The sequence below is a fragment of the Mauremys reevesii genome, linkage group 2 (assembly GCF_016161935.1).
Source record: "Mauremys reevesii isolate NIE-2019 linkage group 2, ASM1616193v1, whole genome shotgun sequence".
Lineage (NCBI taxonomy): Eukaryota > Metazoa > Chordata > Testudines > Geoemydidae > Mauremys > Mauremys reevesii.
Window position 1 is genome coordinate 92,858,403 of NC_052624.1, and position 19,247 is coordinate 92,877,649.

The window sequence follows — 19,247 nt, forward strand, 5'->3', positions numbered from 1 at the left end:
CAAGGTTGTCAGAGTTTTATATTTGCTGTCACAGGTTTACTTTTTGCTCTTTCATCTCTTCTGACAATTTGCTCTGGCTTCACCTTTTTCATATCGGTTCTGATCCGCTTTAAGTATGCTGACCCAGGAAGCTGTACTTCCTTTTCTTCTGACCAACACATGGCAGGGATTTTCCGAAAGTCATTATTTGTTCTGCTAACATATCTGGCAGCTCTGACATTACAAAGATTCATATAATGTGTCTCTTACATTTTGGCTTTTCTCATAATAGAGAATTGCTTGTGTTCTTCTGCTTGTTTCATTAATCTTTATTAAATAAAGATGTAGGCTGTATTTAATTGAATGCTTTCTTTTGGCAGTAGAACAAGTCTAAAGGTGTTTCTCATTAATTTGTTATTCAGTAGGGATATCCATCTATCTGGATTGAATTTGTGACATACTTAGTTCCTATTTGTAGAAATGCCTGTGTTGAACACATTTTCTGTGTTTTGCTCAGAATATCCTATACAGACTGACATTATATCATTTGTCATGTGGGAATCTAACTACAGGGAATTGGTCTTTGTTGACAGCATGTCTCCATTTTGCTTCCCCTCCCCCCCACAAAACAATGTGTTTTATATTTAATCTTATAAAATTTTATCTTGTTAGTGGATTATGAAGAAGTGGAGAAACAGTGGTTTTGGTTTTGTTTAGCATATTAATATTTTGGACAATATTTTGGCATAAGAAATGCTGACATTCATTTTTATCGGAATGTCCGATTTAGAGTTTCCTCTGGCAATTAATTAAAGGGACATCAATTTGAAAGCCAGTCTTTTTATTAAAAGGCTGAAAAAGTGTTTAAATGACTGACCCTGCTTGGGAAACAGTGAAACTTGACAAAATACAGAGTTGTGAAAGGCATGAAACAAAACAAAACTGAAAAATCATAGAAAGTGTGTTTTCAGTAATCTCTATCATATTTGTAGATGTTATTTTTAACAATAGTAGGTTGAGAATGAACTCCAGCAGATATGATTTTTAAGTTGATGTCCCTTTAATTGACAGTGTTGCAAAACATTTTACTTTACTGGTATCTGTTTGCCCTTAGTGCTTACTTACAACTCCTAGGCAAAGAGTACTGGTTTTTATACATCTGTAAGGAATTCTGTCATCTTACCATTAGAAACCCTTAAATAAGCAAACAAAGAGTGGCTAAATACGGTTGCAGTACCTATCCGGGAACAGCACAAGATCATAAATGTTATGAAATTATGACACATAGGGGCTTTTTAGGGGGCAAACATCTTCATTTGGTTTGCCAGCTTTCTTAACGTTTATGAAGAGTCTGTCTGTTATAAGTCTAGCAAAAAATACCACTTTCTTTTGACGCAAAAGGAAAAACTATTTCATGGCTAACATGGCATTATAAATCTAGAGATGGAAAAGACATACACAACATCTTTACCATACTAGTGCAGGAGTGTTCTCTATTGTAGAAAGTATTTTCTAGCTTCTTGTGTAGTTAATTTTAAATATTTCAAAATCAACTTTGACAGCTTCACCTGTGACACTACTCTGTAGTTCTAATAATGTCCACTGTTATGAAGTGTTTCTTAATTTTTTTCAGCCTAAATTTTTCCTTTCCTAATATTTTGTCTTGTTAGTCATAATTTTACCCTTTTGGATACCCTAAAGGATTCCTTTACTTCGTTAACAGAATTGTGTTTAAAAAAAAAAAAAAGAAGTCTGTCTTGGGTGACAAAAGTCCTCAAGCAGTTTTGGGATTTGACTTGTGTGGCAATAGTTAGAACATTTTGTGTCTGTGGACTCTTAATAGTAGCTTGTTTTGCAAAACTTTTTTGCTCTTATATTTGCAAATGTTGTTATCCTTTTATCTTTTCTGATATGTTTCAAGATGAGCCCCTTTCATTAGGATAGGTCAGATGGGATTTCTCCTGTGTCCCTGACTGGCTGACCCCATCTCATATGAGCAGGAATGCCACCCCAGCTAGGCAGAATTAGTTTACATGTGGTTTTTCACACAAGAGCTGCTATATTTTGATTGAGTTCTGTGATCCATATCTCCATCTGAGTTCTGATCACCATATTTGGGGTCAGAAAGGAATTTTCCTCCAGGGCAGATTGGCAGAGGCCCTGAGGGTTTTTCGCCTTCGTCTGCAGCGTGGGTCACTTGTTGGAGGATTCTCTGCACCTTGAAGTCTTTAAACCATGATTTGAGGACTTCAGTGGCTCAGACAAAGGTTTGATACAGGAGTGGGTGGGTGAGATTCTGTAGCCTGCATTGTGCAGGAGGTCAGACTAGATGATCATAATGGTCCTTTCTGACCTTAAAGTCTATGATTCTGTGATCCAACTCATAGACTTTAAGGTCAGAAGGGACAATCATGATCATCTAGTCCAACTTTCTGCACGTTGCAGGCCATAGAACGTCACCCACTCCTGTAATAGACTCCTGGCTTCTGGCTGAGTTACTGAAGTCCTCAAGTCATGGTTTAAAGACTTCAAGTTACAGAGAATCTACCATTTACACTAGTTTATACCTGCAAGTGACCTGTGTCCCATGCTGCTGAGGAAGGTGAAAACCCCTCTGCGCCTCTGCCAGTCTGACCCGGGAGAAAATTCCTTTCCAACCCCAAACATGGTGATCAGTTAGACCCTGAACATGTGGCCAAGACCCACCAGGCAGATACCTGGGAAAGAATTCTCTGTACTAACTCAGTTGGAAAAATCTGGGAGAAGAAATATTTTCTCTCAGCCCTCATGTCTGTCAGGAAATGTCATAGTGCATTCTACAGGTGAAACTTTCTCTGATATAAGTTCACTTTTGTTACATCTGATTGAAACCTTGTCCTGGACAAAGGCTGTCTCATACAGTCGCTTCTGCAATAATTCCTCCAGTTTGTGGGAAGTGCACTAGTTTTATCCTGACATAATTGTTATCTTTCAGTTTAGCTAGGGGAATTTTCTTTGACACCAGCATTCTCTTTTGTTGCTCTGTACTGAAATATTGTCCTGTACACACCCCATAGCTCCTAGTATTAGTAACGTCTGGAATTCTGTCAACTGTGACTATGAACTGCTTTATTATTTCGTATTAGCCTTATCTTCATCTCATCCTCCTATCATATGTCACTTTCAGCATAATGGCTCCTCACAACTTAAAAGAAAGTCAGACGCAGGAACAGCAGCATCCTGCGCATGTTATAGTAGGCATATGTGGTTTTGAACAGTCTCACACTACATGCAGTTGTTTGCATAAGTCAAAAGAGAGAGATGGATAGCTGACTGTGTCCTTTCTCACCCTGGCTTCATATCCTGGAGATGATGGGAATGTTGCATGTGATAAGCAGTTTAGTCATATACTCTTCTTTGCTTGCTGCGTAAATGTAATTGTGCAGGACTTTCTGAAAAACAGAGTGCTAATGGTAGCCAGTAAAGATCTATGCCTTTCTCCACCTGAGTTTGGCCCATCACATCTGGGATTGCTGGAGTAATACCATGGAGTTCACTATGTATATAAAATCATAGTGTAGGGTTGGAAAGGACTTCAAGAAGTTATCTAGTCCATCCCCAGCTGAGGCAGGATGTAAGCTGTGCCAGACTTTTTAAGCATTCTACATGTGGTACAAGATGGACGCCGGCCCGCATTTGACGCCAGCAAACTAGTGAACTTGTTCTTCGATACTTGTTTCATACCATGTCTCTCTTCCTGCCCGTGAGAGAGAAAGGACAATAAATTAATAACAGGGCTCCTCAGTGGATAGAGGATGGCTTGTCAGCATGAATCAGGACAGTGGCAGCTGTAGCCTGGGGAGAGGAAATTGTGGCCAGCACTGACATAAATGGCTGTGTTGAATATACAAGCTGTTCTCCAGTGTGCGTTCAGAGTTTGTGTTCAGTGCGGCGTAAGACAGTTGGTATGTACTATACAAATCATATTCAATAATGCTTTGGCAGTGACAACTGTGGGACAGTACTTGGGGACTAGACTGGCGGCGGTTGCTGCTTCTCTGTTGACTTTCTTGTCACCACGTTGATGATGTGACTGACTGCTTTGAAGGATGTGAATGAATCAAATATGGCCTATAATGGCAGGGTCTTGAAAGGCGCTGAGCTTCCTTTGGGAAGTGAGAACGGAGGATGTGCAGTGCCTCAGAGGATCAGGCCCTACAGCTCTAACCCGTGGGGTGGAGATTAGGAATTGTGGAACATCCTTCCCCCATTTATTTAGAAATTCCACTTGACAGGACTCTAAGGACTCCCATGGTTCTAAAGCAAAATCAGTAGAGAAATAAATCCTTCAGCGATTGCACATCTGACAATTATTTCTTAAATTTATGTAAAGCTGAGAATTCCCAAAATAATTACATTTTAATTTACCTCCCCAAACAAAACAATACCCACAAACAAAATAAAAACAAACTTAGCTGATTTGGTAAACGCCTAGAACCAATGTAACATTGTATCTAAATTTTGTCTATTCAAGACTGTATGTAATATTAGCATGGAACCTATTTTCAGAGGTAAGCATGTGCAATTGCTTGCATACGTGTGTGTGTGTGTTGAATTTATGAGTGGAAATGCGCATTGGGTATTTGCACAAACACAAGGCCAAACTGATTATGTGCGTGGTAAACATCTGTTTTTATTCACAACACATTTGTTACGGTACTTGCATGCATATGCTGCGAGGTCTGCTCAGATGCGTGCCCTGACTTTGAAAAATCGGCCCTACACATTTTAAAAAACAAAATTTCCTGTATAGGCACATGCTCAGACATACACACATTCGTTCAGTCTTGTGGCTAAATCCTCATTTGTTTGTGATCTGTGCAGTTAACTAGGACAAAAACATGTATCCTTTTGTCTCTTGTCTGTCTAGAGAAGGACGATTATATCTTTTAACCTTACCATTAGTTATTCATCCCTTAATTCTTAAGGGTTGGATTACCATCTCTTTTCCAGGCAGTTTCCAACCCCAGATTTCCTGTGACTAGGCAAACCAAAAATGGATTTTGGCCCCTTACTGGCTTTACCAGTTCAGAATCCAAGTCCAAAATATAATTCTATACTCACATCCCTTTTTTAATTATAATATCTTTCTACCAGTAAAACTTTGCATGGCACCAGGTGCTTTTAACCTTGCAGCTGGCACATAGCAATGAGCAATGTTTTGAAATTAAATGATAGATGTAAAAAAAATCATTGGGAGAACTTCAAAATATATATTCTAACATATGAAGGCTCTTAGAAAAATTTAAATAACTGCGCTGATCATCTTTAAAAGTACAGAATGAGTATTTTGAGGGATGGTTATTTGTCCTCATCAGAATAGTATTGTAAGGAGTTTTTATGGTTGTTCTACATCCTAAATGTTTAATTTTCAGATGTTTCCTGTTTGTGAAAACATTTGTATGAATAGACATGTTGAAAGGTCTGTTCTCTGTTAATAATTGAGGCCAGTGCTTTTTGTTCTTCATAATTTCTCACTTATTTTCAGTGTGTTTCACTGTCCAGTCACTTAGAGTTGTTTTGAGTGTTTTTCTTTTGTTTTTGAAGTGGACCCAAACATATTGAAATGATTTTGGTGCTACTGTTCAGGGAGATAACAGCACATATCATTGAAGCCTGTCGTAGCATTTTTGGGTTGACTTGTGAAAATTTGTGTGTCCAGAAAGTAAATAATTATTTTTCTTAAATAAAGGTTGTTTGGTTTTTTTTTGAGGGGAGAGGTGGAGAGAGTGAGTGAGCTGCCCAGCTTTTTATGTCCTGCTAGTCTTCTGCTGCAGGAAAACTGCTTATGCTGGCATCTGTGCATAGATACAAACATTGAAAAAATATTTTTCAAGGCACAATTCAAATGAAATGAATGTTGTGTACATTCTGATGAATTTTAGCATGTTTGTAGGTCTTTGAAAAGGCTATCGAATGCCATTTTACTGGTGTGGAAACGAAGATAGAAAGGTTGTGACTTGATTAAGGCCACAAATTGAATTGGTGCTACAGATGGGATTGGAATAGAGGAGCCCCCAGTGTGATTCTCTAGACCAGGCTGCTTCTCTGCTACTGACTTGCTTCATTATGGCTGGAGGACATAGCAGCAGCTCAGCAGAGGAGCTAATGTATCTGGAAGAAGCTGGTTGTGAGGGAGCTTATAGAAGTCCTAATGTCATCAGTGGCTGTTTAGGCTCCCCCAGAGATTAGTCTGGGATCTTCCCTCAGCATTTATGGAAGGGACAATTCATTTTGGTCTACCCCCAGTTTTTGTACCACTATAACTATGTTGGTTGGGGTGGGTTTGTGTGAATTTTTTATTGATAGAACTATAAAGGGACTGTATACAGATTCAGTTTGTGAAGACCTTGGCTTGGCACCTAGAAATGTAGATGTAAAAGGCATAATTGTAGACATTTAAAGAAAGTATTTCTCTTGCAGCAACACAAATATCTCATCGTATTATGTTCTAACAATAGGATATAATCACAATTTATGGTAAAATGAAAACAAAGTCATATAATGGAGTGTCAAGCAACCTATAATAAATGCTTCCTTTCTAATGTTTGATACTATATAGTGAGGTCTGTTCTAAAAGAAGGAAAGGGTAGGTAAAGATAGCCTTCAAATGGGCTACCTTTTTAAGAGCTTGTTTAGATGAACAGATAGTCAATTTTACCTTGCACTAGCCTGCTGCTCATCGGCTGTCTGTGTGGCCCTGCTGCCTTGTGCTAAATGTTCCCTAAATGCACTTTTGATCTACCTTGCTTTGAAACTGGAGTAGCTCAAAAGTGCACTAGAATGTTTAGTGCATGGCAGTAGGGTCCAATGGACCGTTGGTGTGCAGCAGGCCGGTATGAGGTATAGTGGAAGATTCTGTGATTGTTGCTAAGAGGAGAAGTTATGGGGTAAGCAGAGCCAAGGAGGAAAACAGTGTGTGTCTTCTCTCTGCTGCTTCTAAAGAGAAGTAATTCCGAAGGGTTTGTTAGTGATTTGTAATTATTTATAGAGTTGAGGAAAAATTGTTGTTTTTCATCAAAAACGCATTGTGACAATAAACGGTAGGTTTTCTTTCTAAGGGGTCAGTTTTGTCACCCGTAAACACATTAAACAGTATCTTACTCTGAGTTGCCCAGTGAAATCAGTTGGAGTAAAGTACCACTGTGAAGTAAGGATGGAAGAATTAGGCCCATAGTGAATAGCACGGGAGTGTTGCGATTGAATTAAGTGGGGCCAGGATTTCACCATATAGTTAAAATTCTTCCATCAAGACATCCGGAGACACATTGACCCAGAGAGCACATTATTGGCCTCCTGGAATAGAAAACACTACTTAGTCTAAAGAAGGGCGGTATGTGTAAATATAAGACTGCAGTATTTATTTGTTTCTTGTCTGCATAACCTAGACAACACATATATAGAAACAGATGAGAAATTTTATGCATTCTTTCTTTCCCAAAGTAGTAAACTGTATCTCCTTGGTATGTGTAATGGTTTGCATTTTAAATAGTTCTTTCTGTTTTTAGGTTATGGTCAGACTGGTCCAGTGTTTCAGCGAGCAGGTTATGACTCTGTTGCAGCGGCTGTTTCTGGTCTTATGCATATCACAGGACCGGAGGTACTTAACTTTATTGTAAATTTAGTAAAGACCTTTTTCCATGTACTGAAGCTTTGTGCAGTACTTAATAAAATGGCCTGTAGAAATAAAAAGAATTAAGGAGGTTGGTAGCTGGAAAAATGAAATATAAGCTTTGATTTAAGATGGAAGAATGAGTCAGCAATGCAAGTCTCTTGAAGCGGTGTTCTCCCACAACAGGACAATATTGGCAAAAGCCTGGCATTTAGAATTAGCTTATAATAAGATAATAGATTCTAGAAACAAGCTAGAAAGTGACGTTGGTTCTTGGTGGGTGTGTATATGGAGTGTATACAGCTAGAAAAGTATTCTGGAATGAAGGGCCTTAAATGTCATATTCAAAATCTTAAAATAAAGAAAATGAAGGCATTTAAGTAATCTATCTAAAGTATTTCTAAGGTTCTGTCCCCTTGGTATTTAAATGCATAATATGTGTGAAAAGGGACATTGAAAGATCCAGTAATCAGCATGAGTTTGAATAAATTGTCAGTGGCTTAGTCACCACAGATTAAGTGGTGAATAAAATATCCTATACAAAGGCTGTGATTTTGTTAATTATGACGTAACAGAAGTAGGGAAGGAACAGCCAGGCATCTCCTGCCCACACAAGCTCTCTGGCAGGATAAATGAAGAGCAATTCCCAAACAAATGGCTGTAAAAGGCAGAGGAGACATGAAGGGAACATCACCTCTAACCCTCTCCTGCAAAATCTGGGGATCAAGACTGTGGGGAGCCAGGGTGGCTCCCCACCGAGCCGGAGCGGAAACTGCCGCGTTCTCCGCCGGAGGGGGCGGGGCCAGGGCGAGTTCGCTCCGTCCCCAGCTGCGGGAGGGGCGGAGCAGGGAGTACAAAGGGCAGGGCCCTTTGCTCCGTCAGGGTGGCACAACGGAGAGAGGTGGACGCAGACGCCGCGCTGCTCCCTCCCGACCTGGCTGTCGACCCCGGTGAGGCGCGGGACCCAGGGAAGCCTGAACAAGAGAACGGACGGGACTCCGTGGGACTGCCCGGCACGGACTGCTCCGGGCGACCGGAGGATCCGGAACCCCTGGAGGAGCAGGAGCTGCCCGCCGTGGTCTATCCGACCGAACCCGAGGTGCGTGTACCCGAACTATTGCCAGCGTTCCCCTGCTAGAGGGGTACGCTAGAGACTCCTGCCAGCGCTCCCCTGCCTGAGGGGCGCGCTGCGAACTATTGCCAGCGTCCCCCCGCTAGGGGGGTACGCTAGAGACTCCTGCCGGCGCTCCCCTGCCTGAGGGGCGCGCTGCGAACTATTGCCAGCGTCCCCCCGCTAGGGGGGTATGCTAGAGACTCCTGCCGGCGCCCCCTGCCTGAGGGGCGTGCTGCGAACTATAGCCAGCGTTCCCCTGCTAGAGGGGTACGCTAGAGACTCCTGCCAGCGCCCCCAGCCCGAGGGGCGTGCCACGGACCCCAGCCAGCAAGAGGGAGGGGACCCCTCCCCCGCCGGCGGCGGCGGTAGCCAAAGGCCGCCCAGCTTACAGTGGCACCTGACCACGGACGTGAACCTATCCCTGTCGGAAGGGATCAGAGCCAGGACGCAGTTGACGCCCTGGGTGGGAGATGGAGGTAGAAGCCCTTATTAAGTTCCTGGCCGAGAGCCAGCAGCAGCAGCTTGTGCAGCAGCTGGGGGCCCACCAGCAGCAGCTACTTCAGACCTTGGGGGTCCAGCATCGGGAGCAACAGACCCAATGTCTCCAGCAGCTCGCCACCCTGTGGTCGAGCCCCGGTGGCGTCGCACCAGGGGGGGCCGCTTCACCTGCACCCCCTGCGCCACCGGTACGTCTGGCCAAGATGGGGCCCGAGGATGACCCCGAGGCGTATCTCGTCACCTTTGAGCGGGTGGCGGCAGTGGCCGGGTGGGCACCGGACCAGTGGGCGACTCTCCTCGCCCCCTATTTGACGGGGCCTGCGCAGAAGGCTTACCGGGGGCTCCCCGACGATGAGGCTCGAGTTTATGCGTGAGTGAAAGTCGCCATCTTGGACGCTTTCGACATTACACCCGAGACCTTTCGATGGCGGTTTCGGGGAAAGCGTTATCCTCCAGGTGCCCGGCTCCGGGCCATTGCCCAGGAACTAAAGGACGCAGCTAGCAGGTGGCTACAGCCTGAGCGTAGAACCGCGGCGGAAGTGACAAGAACGATCTGTTCTGAGCAGTTCATTCACATTCTCCCGACATCCGGACGGGCGTGGGTGCTGTGGCACTGACCTCAAACACTGCGCGCAGCAGTCACCCTCATGGAAGACTTTCTAGAAGCCGAGGCCCCTCTAGGGCCGGCCGCCCGCGGCCACCAGGCGGGACCGGGCACTCAGAGACCGGAGAGGGGCCCCAGCTCCAAGCCTGGGACCCCGCCCCGGGTCCGGCAGCCAGAAGGCGGCGGGACCTCTTTCCCCCGACCCCCAGAGACGCCACCGCGTACCGGCTCCGGACGCTGGGTCCGACCCCCAGGACCTGGCCAACCCCGCGGGGCCCCCGGCGCCCCCACCTATTCCGGGCGCCCGGAGCTAGGCCTCTGCTTCCGGTGTGGCGAGAGCGGCCACCTGCAACGAGACTGTACGGCAATGGAATGTGACTTTGGCAGCGTGTATGCGGTGGAACGTCGAGCCCGCCCGCCCTCAGCGGCCAAAATAACGGCTCCCATGGAGGTTGCCGGGACCCACGTGGTGGGTCTGATCGATTCAGGTTGTGGACAGACGCTTGTTCAGCAGGCACTCCTTCCGGAGGGCCAGCAGACCACGGGGGAGGTTCGGATCCAATGTATCCATGGGGACGTGAGACCGTACCCCACGGCTCAGCTCCCGCTCACGCTGAACGGAGCAACCCAGTTGCTGAGCGTGGCAGTAGCCCCGTCCCTCGCCTATCCGGTTATTCTAGGCTGGGACTGGCCAGGTTTTGTCGACGTGCTCCGATCCGTGGGCCCGGCCGAGGCGTTCGAGGGGGCGTCCTCAGAACCCGATACCGGCCCCAGTACCCGGGCCGATCCGGACGCTGCCCGCTTTCTCATCCCCGGCCTGGACGGACGAGGGACCGGGGACCCCGCTGAGGACCCCGTGGACTTTAGCCGGGATCAACGGGAGGACCCTACCCTACGGTTTGCCTACGAACAACTGGCCCGAGTCGAGGGGGATGTCGTGGACGCCCGCCGAACTACCCACTGGCCTAGGTTCGAACTCAGCCACGACCGCCTCTACCGCGTGGAGCGAGACCCACGAACCGAGGAGGTCCGGACCCAACTCGTGGTTCCCCGCATTCACCGGCAGGCCGTCCTGAAGCTGGCCCACGACATCCCGGCCGCAGGCCATCTAGGACCAGAGAAGACCGCAGCCAGGGTCCTGGCCAGGTTCTTCTGGCCCGGTATTCACCGTGAGGTGAAGGACTATTGTATGTCCTGCCCGGGCTGCCAACACGCTGCCTCCGCGGGTGTCCGGAAGGCCCCTTTGGTCCCCTTACCAGTCGTGGGTGTACCGTTTGAGCGGGTGGCGATGGACCTGGTCGGGCCCTTCCCCAAAAGTCAGGCGGGGCATCAATACATTCTGGTCGTGATGGACTACGCCACCCGTTTTCCCGAGGCCGTTCCCTTACGCTGTATCACCGCGCGCACTATTGCCGCAGAGCTTCTGAAAATCTTTGCCAGGGTAGGCCTCCCTCGGGAGATTCTCACCGACCAGGGAGCCAGCTTCACATCTAAGCTGTTCCGTCAAGTATGTGCCCTGCTAGGGATCAAGAAATTGCAAACCTCGGTCTACCATCCCCAGACAGATGGACTCGTCGAGCGGTTCAACCGCACCCTGAAGGGGATGCTACGACGCTTCCCCACCCAGGACCTCCGCCAGTGGGATCAACTACTTCCCCCTTTGTTACTGGCGATCCGGGAAGTCCCGCAGGCTTCCACGAAATTCTCGCCATTTGAGCTCCTCTATGGGCGACGACCCCGCGGCGTGTTGGACCTCCTGAGGGAGACGTGGGAACACACCCCGTCCGCGACGCAGGGCCTCCTGCAGTATGTCCTACGACTACAGGGGCGTCTCGCACAGGTGGGTGAGCTGGCCAGAGAAAACCTAAGCACCGCCCAGAGAGCCCAGGAGGGGCAATATAATCGGGGCGCTCAGGCCCGAACGTTTGCACCGGGGGATCGCGTCCTCCTCCTACTCCCCTCGGAGGAGTCAAAACTCTTCGCCCGCTGGCAGGGCCTCTACGAGGTGCTTCAACAACTGGGCCCGGTCACTTATGAAATCCAACAGCCAGGCCGCCGGAAGGAAAAACAGGTTTACCATATAAATTTGTTGAAACCCTGGAAGGAACGGGAAGGGCTACTATTTGCCCCGTACCCCCCCGAGCCAGACCTGGGGCCGGGGCTCCCTGAGGTCTCTGAAACCGGCGGGCCCCAGCTCGCCGAGACGCTCACCCCTGAGCAGCAAATCCAAGCTACCTGCTTAATAAACGCGTTCCCCACGACCTTCACCACAAAGCCCGGAAGGACTACCCTGGCCCACCATGTGATCCAGACCGACCCCGGGGTGGTAGTCCGGGGGACGACGCGGCCATTGCCTAGGCGGATGCGGGAGGCCGTGGAAGACGAAGTCCAAGCAATGTTGGAGCTGGGGGTTATTGAGCGCTCCCAGAGTGAGTGGCGGAGTCCTGTCGTCCTTGTCCCCAAGCCCGATGGGAGCCGGCGATTCTGCATCAACTTTCGGAAGGTCAACGCCGTTTCGAACTTTGATGCTTACCCCATGCCCCGCGTAGACGAGCTCCTGGAGCGACTTGGGGACGCCCGGTATATCACCACCCTAGACCTTACGAAAGGGTATTGGCAGATCCCCTTGGAGCCGCAATCTAAGGAGAAGACTGCCTTTGCCACCCTTTCTGGACTCTATCATTTCACTTGAATGCCGTTCGGCCTCCATGGAGCCCCGGCAACCTTCCAGCGGTTGATGGATCGGGTTCTGCAGCCACATACTACATACGCCGCGGCCTACCTGGACGATGTGGTCATCTATGGCAGCGACTGGGAGGACCATCTCAACCAGGTAGCGGCTGTCCTCCGCGACCTTCGCGCCGCCGGGCTTACAGCCAATCCCAAGAAATGCCAAATCGGACGAGAGGAGACCACGTACCTGGGCTACACCTTAGGTTGGGGACTGGTGCGGCCCCTCATCGGGAAGGTTCAAGCACTCCAAGAATGTCAGCCGCCGACTACAAAGAGACAGGTACGGCAGTTCTTGGGCTTAGCTGGTTATTACCGACTGTTCATACCCCACTTCGCAACCCTTACGGCCCCTTTGACCGACCTCTTGACTAAGAATAGCCCCCGCCGAGTGTGCTGGTCGGCCGACTGTGAGGAGGCCTTTCAAGCGGTCAAAGCCCGGCTGTGTAGCGAGCCGGTACTTTTCAGCCCGGACTTCCATCGTGACTTTGTCGTGCAGACCGACGCCTCCGACGTGGGGCTTGGGGCGGTCCTCTCGCAGGAGGTGGACGGGGAGGAGCACCCGGTTGTTTACCTAAGCCGGAAGCTGTTCCCCAGAGAGCGGAACTACTCCGTCCTGGAGAAAGAGGCCCTGGCGGTTAAGTGGGCAGTGGACGCCCTCCGCTATTACCTCCTTGGAGCCCCCTTTACACTTATTACGGATCACGCTCCCCTGAAATGGCGAGCACGCCAACGCGGATTTCCTGTCCCGCCTCGGAGAGGCTGGGGATGCCAGCTCCGAGGAACGGGAGCTGGATTTGAGGGGTGGGGTATGTGGGGAGCCAGGGTGGCTCCCCGCCAAGCCGGAGTGGAAACCGCCGCGTTCTCCGCCGGAGGGGGCGGGGCCAGGGCGAGTTCGCTCCGTCCCCAGCTGCGGGAGGGGCGGAGCAGGGAGTACAAAGGGCGGGGCCCTTTGCTCCGTCAGGGCGGCACAACGGAGGGAGGCGGACGCAGACGCCGCGCTGCTCCCTCCCGACTTGGCTGCCGACCCCGGTGAGGCGCGGGACCCAGGGAAGCCCGAACAAGAGAACGGACGGGACTCCGTGGGACTGCCCGGCACGGACTGCTCCGGGCGACCGGAGGATCCGGAACCCCTGGAGGAGCAGGAGCTGCCCACCGCGGTCTATCCGACCGAACCCGAGGTGCGTGTACCCGAACTATTGCCAGCGTTCCCCTGCTAGAGGGGTACGCCATAGACTCCTGCCGGCGCTCCCCTGCCTGAGGGGCGCGCTGTGAACTATTGCCAGCATCCCCCCGCTAGGGGGGTACACTAGAGACTCCTGCCGGCGCTCCCCTGCCTGAGGGGCGCGCTGCGAACTATTGCCAGCCTCCCCCCACTAGGGGGGTACGCTAGAGACTCCTGCCGGCGCTCCCCTGCCTGAGGGGCGCGCTGCGAACTATTGCCAGCGTCTCCCCGCTAGAGGGGTACGCTAGAGACTCCTGCCGGCGCCCCCTGCCCGAGGGGCGTGCCACGGACCCCAGCCAGCAAGAGGGAGGGGACCCCTCTCCCGTCGCCGGTGGCGGTAGCCAAGGCCGCCTGGCTTACAAAGACCAAGAAAGCTGCAGATTCCCTTTCCCCTCCAAACCTTTCCCTCCTGCCGTGGATGAAGGTTTAAGTGAAGGGTGCCTCTTTCTGCACCTGACATTGAAACCCTCCCTACGCTGCACAGCAGGGGTTTCTGCCCAGGCCTCTCTGCTACCTCAGTTAACCTGTACTGGGCACATGCTGTATGGTTGTGACAAATAAGTATCACTACTGTAATACTCTCTCCCTAGCCAAATCTCCTGTGTGCTCTGAGGAAGGCAAAACCCCACCCCTCTAGTTGCCAATTTGCAATGTGCAAGTGTGATTGGTGGGAACTAAGGGCCCCCAAGCTCTGCCCAAACCCTACTCATGCATGAGGCTGTTTTTACAGATAGGGCACCACTGTTCCTCATGCTAGCTAAGGTCCCAGAGGTATCTATCCCCAGCTGTCCAGCCATATCTCAAGAGCTCTCTCCTCCACTTTCCCAGCAAATGAGGGGGATGGCTGGTATTTGGGTAACATAGATGCTCTTAACCACTGAAGTTTAATAAAAGGAATAATCCAACCATCAAGAACCTGGGAATGCCTCCAATATTTTGCCTGTGCTAGTCATTTAGAGGCCTGGATTTTGTATGTACATAGTAAATAAAATCAATAAGACTGTACAGAATTAATACAAGGATGAAACGACCAATTTCAAAATTACAATAATAAATTATAAGTAAGTTCCCTGCCATAGGGAGCAGTGAAATCTGAGAATAATTTGACTTGGAAATAGAGGCTCAGAATTAAAAATAGATGTTGAAAGAGTTTGACAGCCAATTGGAGATGTTGGTCACGAAATGAGAATTATGAAGACCAAAAGCCTCTGAAAATACAGAAAAAGAAGTGTTTGTTTGAAAGTTTGCCAAAGAGCCGGGGTATGAAGCCATGTGAACCTGTAATGATTTGGTACACCTGGAGTGGCAGCAAGAAGAGTGGTGTAGCAGAAAAAGTAACTAACAAGAATATGGGAGAGAGGGCCTGTTGTCTCATAGACATGATTTCAGCAGAAACTCTTAGTTAAATTGAAAATTTATTGGCTTGTGTGTGGATTTCATGAATGACTTTTGACATTTGTATACGAAAGTTGACATTATTTAAAGTTATTTCCCCCACCATTTAATAAGCAATTTATTCAGCTGTGGTTGCTCTCTAATATCATCTAAATCCAAATGTGACTGTTCACAAACTTGCCATTTTGGGGAAAGCAAGAAGGAAAGAGTAACAGGTGAGAGGAGTGGTGGCCTTGAGGTTAAGGCATTGGACTGTGGCTCAGGAAACCTGGGTTAAGTTCCTTTTGTGGGAAAACCTCGTTATACCTTATTTACTCATCTGTAAAATGGGGATAATATTCATTTTCTCCTCCACCTTTTGCTTGTCATGTCTATTCAAAGAGCTTACAATTTAGGGCCGTGACTGTGTCCTATTATGCGCATGTAAAGCAATTTGCGCTGTGAGTCCTCATTCTTAGTTGGGGCCTTTAGATGTCACTCGAATACAAATAACTTGTATTCGACAGGCAGTAGAGAGCTCATGCTCTCCAAGGACTTGTATTGGACTTTTTTGGCAAGGAACAGGTCACAGAATTGAAAAGAAACAAGGAGATGGAATAAATACTGAAAGACACCCTGAAAACTAATTTTGTTTTAGTTCGTGTAATGGCGATGATGGTGACGACATGTCTTGTTGCTCCATTCTTCTTGTGTAATACATACAGTATGTGGAATAGATCACCTGGCTGTGAGGTTCTCCTTCGAGTATGTTTCAGTTTGGATCCCACTGTAGGTGCACATATGCCTCGTGCCTGTGAGATTGGATTTTTTTTAATAGCAGTGTTCATTGGGGCAGCTCATGCACCTCGTGTCACCTCATGCTCCTGTGTGAGGGCATAAAGGACAGACCAGGTGAAACTCTCCCTCAGTTCCCTCTTACCACCCATGGCAGTGAGATGGAACCCACTTAGTGTCTCTCCTGCTATTTTTCTCTGAGGTTTAAACTCATCTTCTAGATTAGTTTGTGAAGAAATACTTCACCCATTATACCTTTGTTAATTTTTTTAATTTGGATTCCTTAAAAAAGCCATCTAAACAGAAATATATCTCCCCGTGAAACAGGGCAAGGTGCCTCGTGCCAACCTCTATGGTGGCCTCTAAACCTTAAGGGTTTAACCCTGTACGACCTGCGATGGGCTCTTTCTCCTGGTTGATGGGCCTAGCTGATGCCTTTTCAGTCTGGGGGAGAGCCACATCCCTGAAAAGCTTTTGTGTGTAAATCCTTCGTGGCAAGGGCTGCAAGTGGAGGGTCCAGCAGCAAAAAGAAGTCAGGGAAGAAAACTTAGTTGAAATTGATTTTTGGTCACATTGATGCTGATCATCCTGGCACCAGAGCATTCAGCACTAGTGCTGGCAACCACTTCAGCACCAGAACACTTGGCACTGACTATGTGTCATTGGAGCTAGCACCACCACTCCAATCTAGGGGCAATACCAAAAGGAAGGGCTGAATGAAGACCAGAGACAGCTCTGAGCATAGAGAGGCCCTGCCTCTGAGCGAGGAAAAGAGGCATCACTCCTCTAAGGATAGGTGTCTACATCCAGTGCCAAAGGAGTGGTGCAAAGTATGCTGACACTGCTGGCATCAGCACCACTAAAGATATCAACACCAACCTTCAGCTTGCTCCAATTGTGTGACCAAGGTATGTCCTAACAAAACTGTCAAGATCTCTGCTGGGTACAGCATTGGCATGGGAACTGGAGCAACGATATCGAGACATCATACTCAAGGAGACACCCCTCATCTATTTCCTGTGTCACCCATGCTTGACTATCATCCAGTTGGGAGCCAGTCTTTGGTAGCTACCTTGCCCCTTTCCATCAGGCTTGGTCCGATATCTCCTCAGACAAACGGTTGTTTGAACATAGTTGCCCACGGATATTCCAGTCATTTCCACAACCTTCTCCCTACTTAATCCCTTTCCCTATCTCTTCAGAGACCCTTCTTACAAGAAACTGTTACAAAAAGAAGTAGCCTTGTTGCTTCATCTAGGATGTTCCTCAGGAGTACAGGGAAGAGGCTTCCACTCCTAATATTTTTTTCCCCTGAAGATAAAAGGAGATCTTCATCCTATCCTAGACCAGAGAAGACCAAACAAATATATACACCACCTCAGATTCAAGTGATAGTGCTTGCCTCCCTCATTGCATCTCTGCAGGCTCAAGACTGGTTTATGTCGTTTGACTTACAATATATATGACTTCATATAGTCATCCACCTGCCTGCAGGAAACACTTGACATTCATGATGGGATCAAATCATTACCAGTACAAGGTACTACCATTTGGACTCTTCATGGCACCAAGGGTTTTTATGAAATGCCTAGCAGTGGTGGCAGCCCACTTGGCTGTTGAGGGCAGATTGTAGTGGGAAATGGTGGCAAGCTGGAATGTACGCTTGTCTTATTCACCCATCTGAGCCTAGTGAACTACAAAAAATTGTCATTCACACCATCTGAGATGATAGAGTTCCCAGGAACTGTGATTGACACCTGACTGGAAAAGGCACACCTTCCCAATTTAGTGCTCCTGAGGCTCTTGGAGCCTGTGTTCAAACCGCTCTCAGAACGTTCTTTTCATCACCTTACTCTGAAGTCAGTCTTCTTAGTGACTATCACTTCAGCAAGGAGTGAGCTTCAGGCATTTCTAGCCTGAAAGACAGGGTAGTGCTGCAACCCCACCCAAAGTTCATTCCTAAAGAGGTCTCAGATTTTCATCAGAACCAGTCAAATCAGCCTACTTTCCTTTTTCCCAGAGACACAATCAGCATGAGGAAAAAAGGAGCAAAGAGTCCTGTGGCACCTTATAGACTAACAGACGTATTGGAGCATGAGCTTTCGTGGGTGAATACCCACTTCGTCGACATGCATCCGACGAAGTGGGTATTCACCCACGAAAGCTCATGCTCCAATACGTCTGTTAGTCTATAAGGTGCCACAGGACTCTTTGCTGCTTTTACAGATCCAGACTAACACGGCTACCTCTCTGATACATGAGGAAAAAAGAAGTTACACACACTAAATATATCCAGGACTTTGCTTTATTATAGTAACAGGACCAAATCATTCAGTGTGTTGCCCTGTCTGTTTATAGCTATAGCCAGACATTCTAAATGTCAAGCCACTTCCTTGCAAAGAGTATCAAAATGTATAGCATCATGTATCTTGATGTGTTATCATCTGGCTGGTGTTCCTGTCCCACTGAGCATCACAGCTCATTCTGCCAGAGCATGAGCAACAACCTTCCCCCACTTCAGGAATATCAGAGATCTGTAATGCAGTGGTGTGGACTAACCCACTGATTTTTGTCAAGCACTATCCCTTGGACTTAGCTGCAAGGTCAGATGCCAAGTTCAGGAGAACAGTACTTCAATCACTGTTTGACTGATGCAGCTATACTCCTCATTCCCACCATTCAGAGGGGATGCTACTTGCCAGTTTCCTACGAGGGTTCATACAAACATGTACTCAAAGAAGAAATAAATACATTAACTGTGGTTCTTCAAGATGTTATAGTCAATGTGGATCTCAAACCTGCCCTCCGTCCCCCTTTTTCAGCCACCATGGGCTTTGAATTATGAGGGAATGCCCTTGTGTGGGAGTATGAGGAGGCACAGGGTGCATGCATTGCCTTGAGAGACCTTGCTATTTAAAGAAAATCCAATCATGTGAGGCACATATGCACGTACAATGGGATCTACACCGAGCCCAACATATCAAAGAACGACAGTTTTTGTAGGGAAAGTAACCATTCCTTACATTCTGATGCAGTGCCTGTGAAGTGAAGAGCATTGCTTCCATTACAACAGCAGAAGTTGCGCACACACAACTTCCTGAGCTGAAAATTGGCCAGCTAAATTCCATGGAAATAATAACCGTTACAAAGGGGCAAATGTTGTTAATACTGAGTTGAAGGAAACATATTTAAAAGGTTAAACTTTAACAAAATAGAACTCTAATAAAACTTTTCAATGATATGTGAATGACAGAATGTACAAGTGTTACACTGAATA

At 47.8% G+C, this 19,247-nt stretch overlaps 1 protein-coding gene across 12 annotated transcripts in view; it reads left to right on the forward strand.

The window, feature by feature from the left end:
- The window catches only part of SUGCT (succinyl-CoA:glutarate-CoA transferase), a 658,579-nt gene that overhangs the window by 50,426 nt on the left and 588,906 nt on the right, over positions 1–19,247 (forward strand). For all 12 annotated transcript variants that reach the window (XR_005594438.1, XR_005594442.1, XR_005594440.1 and 9 more), the window contains exon 7: positions 7,527–7,618. Coding sequence is in view for 7 of the 12 variants with exons in the window: in XM_039525907.1 (XP_039381841.1) it covers positions 7,527–7,618 (92 nt within the window). In the remaining 5 variants the exon portion in view is untranslated. The remainder of the gene's footprint in view (positions 1–7,526; positions 7,619–19,247) is intronic.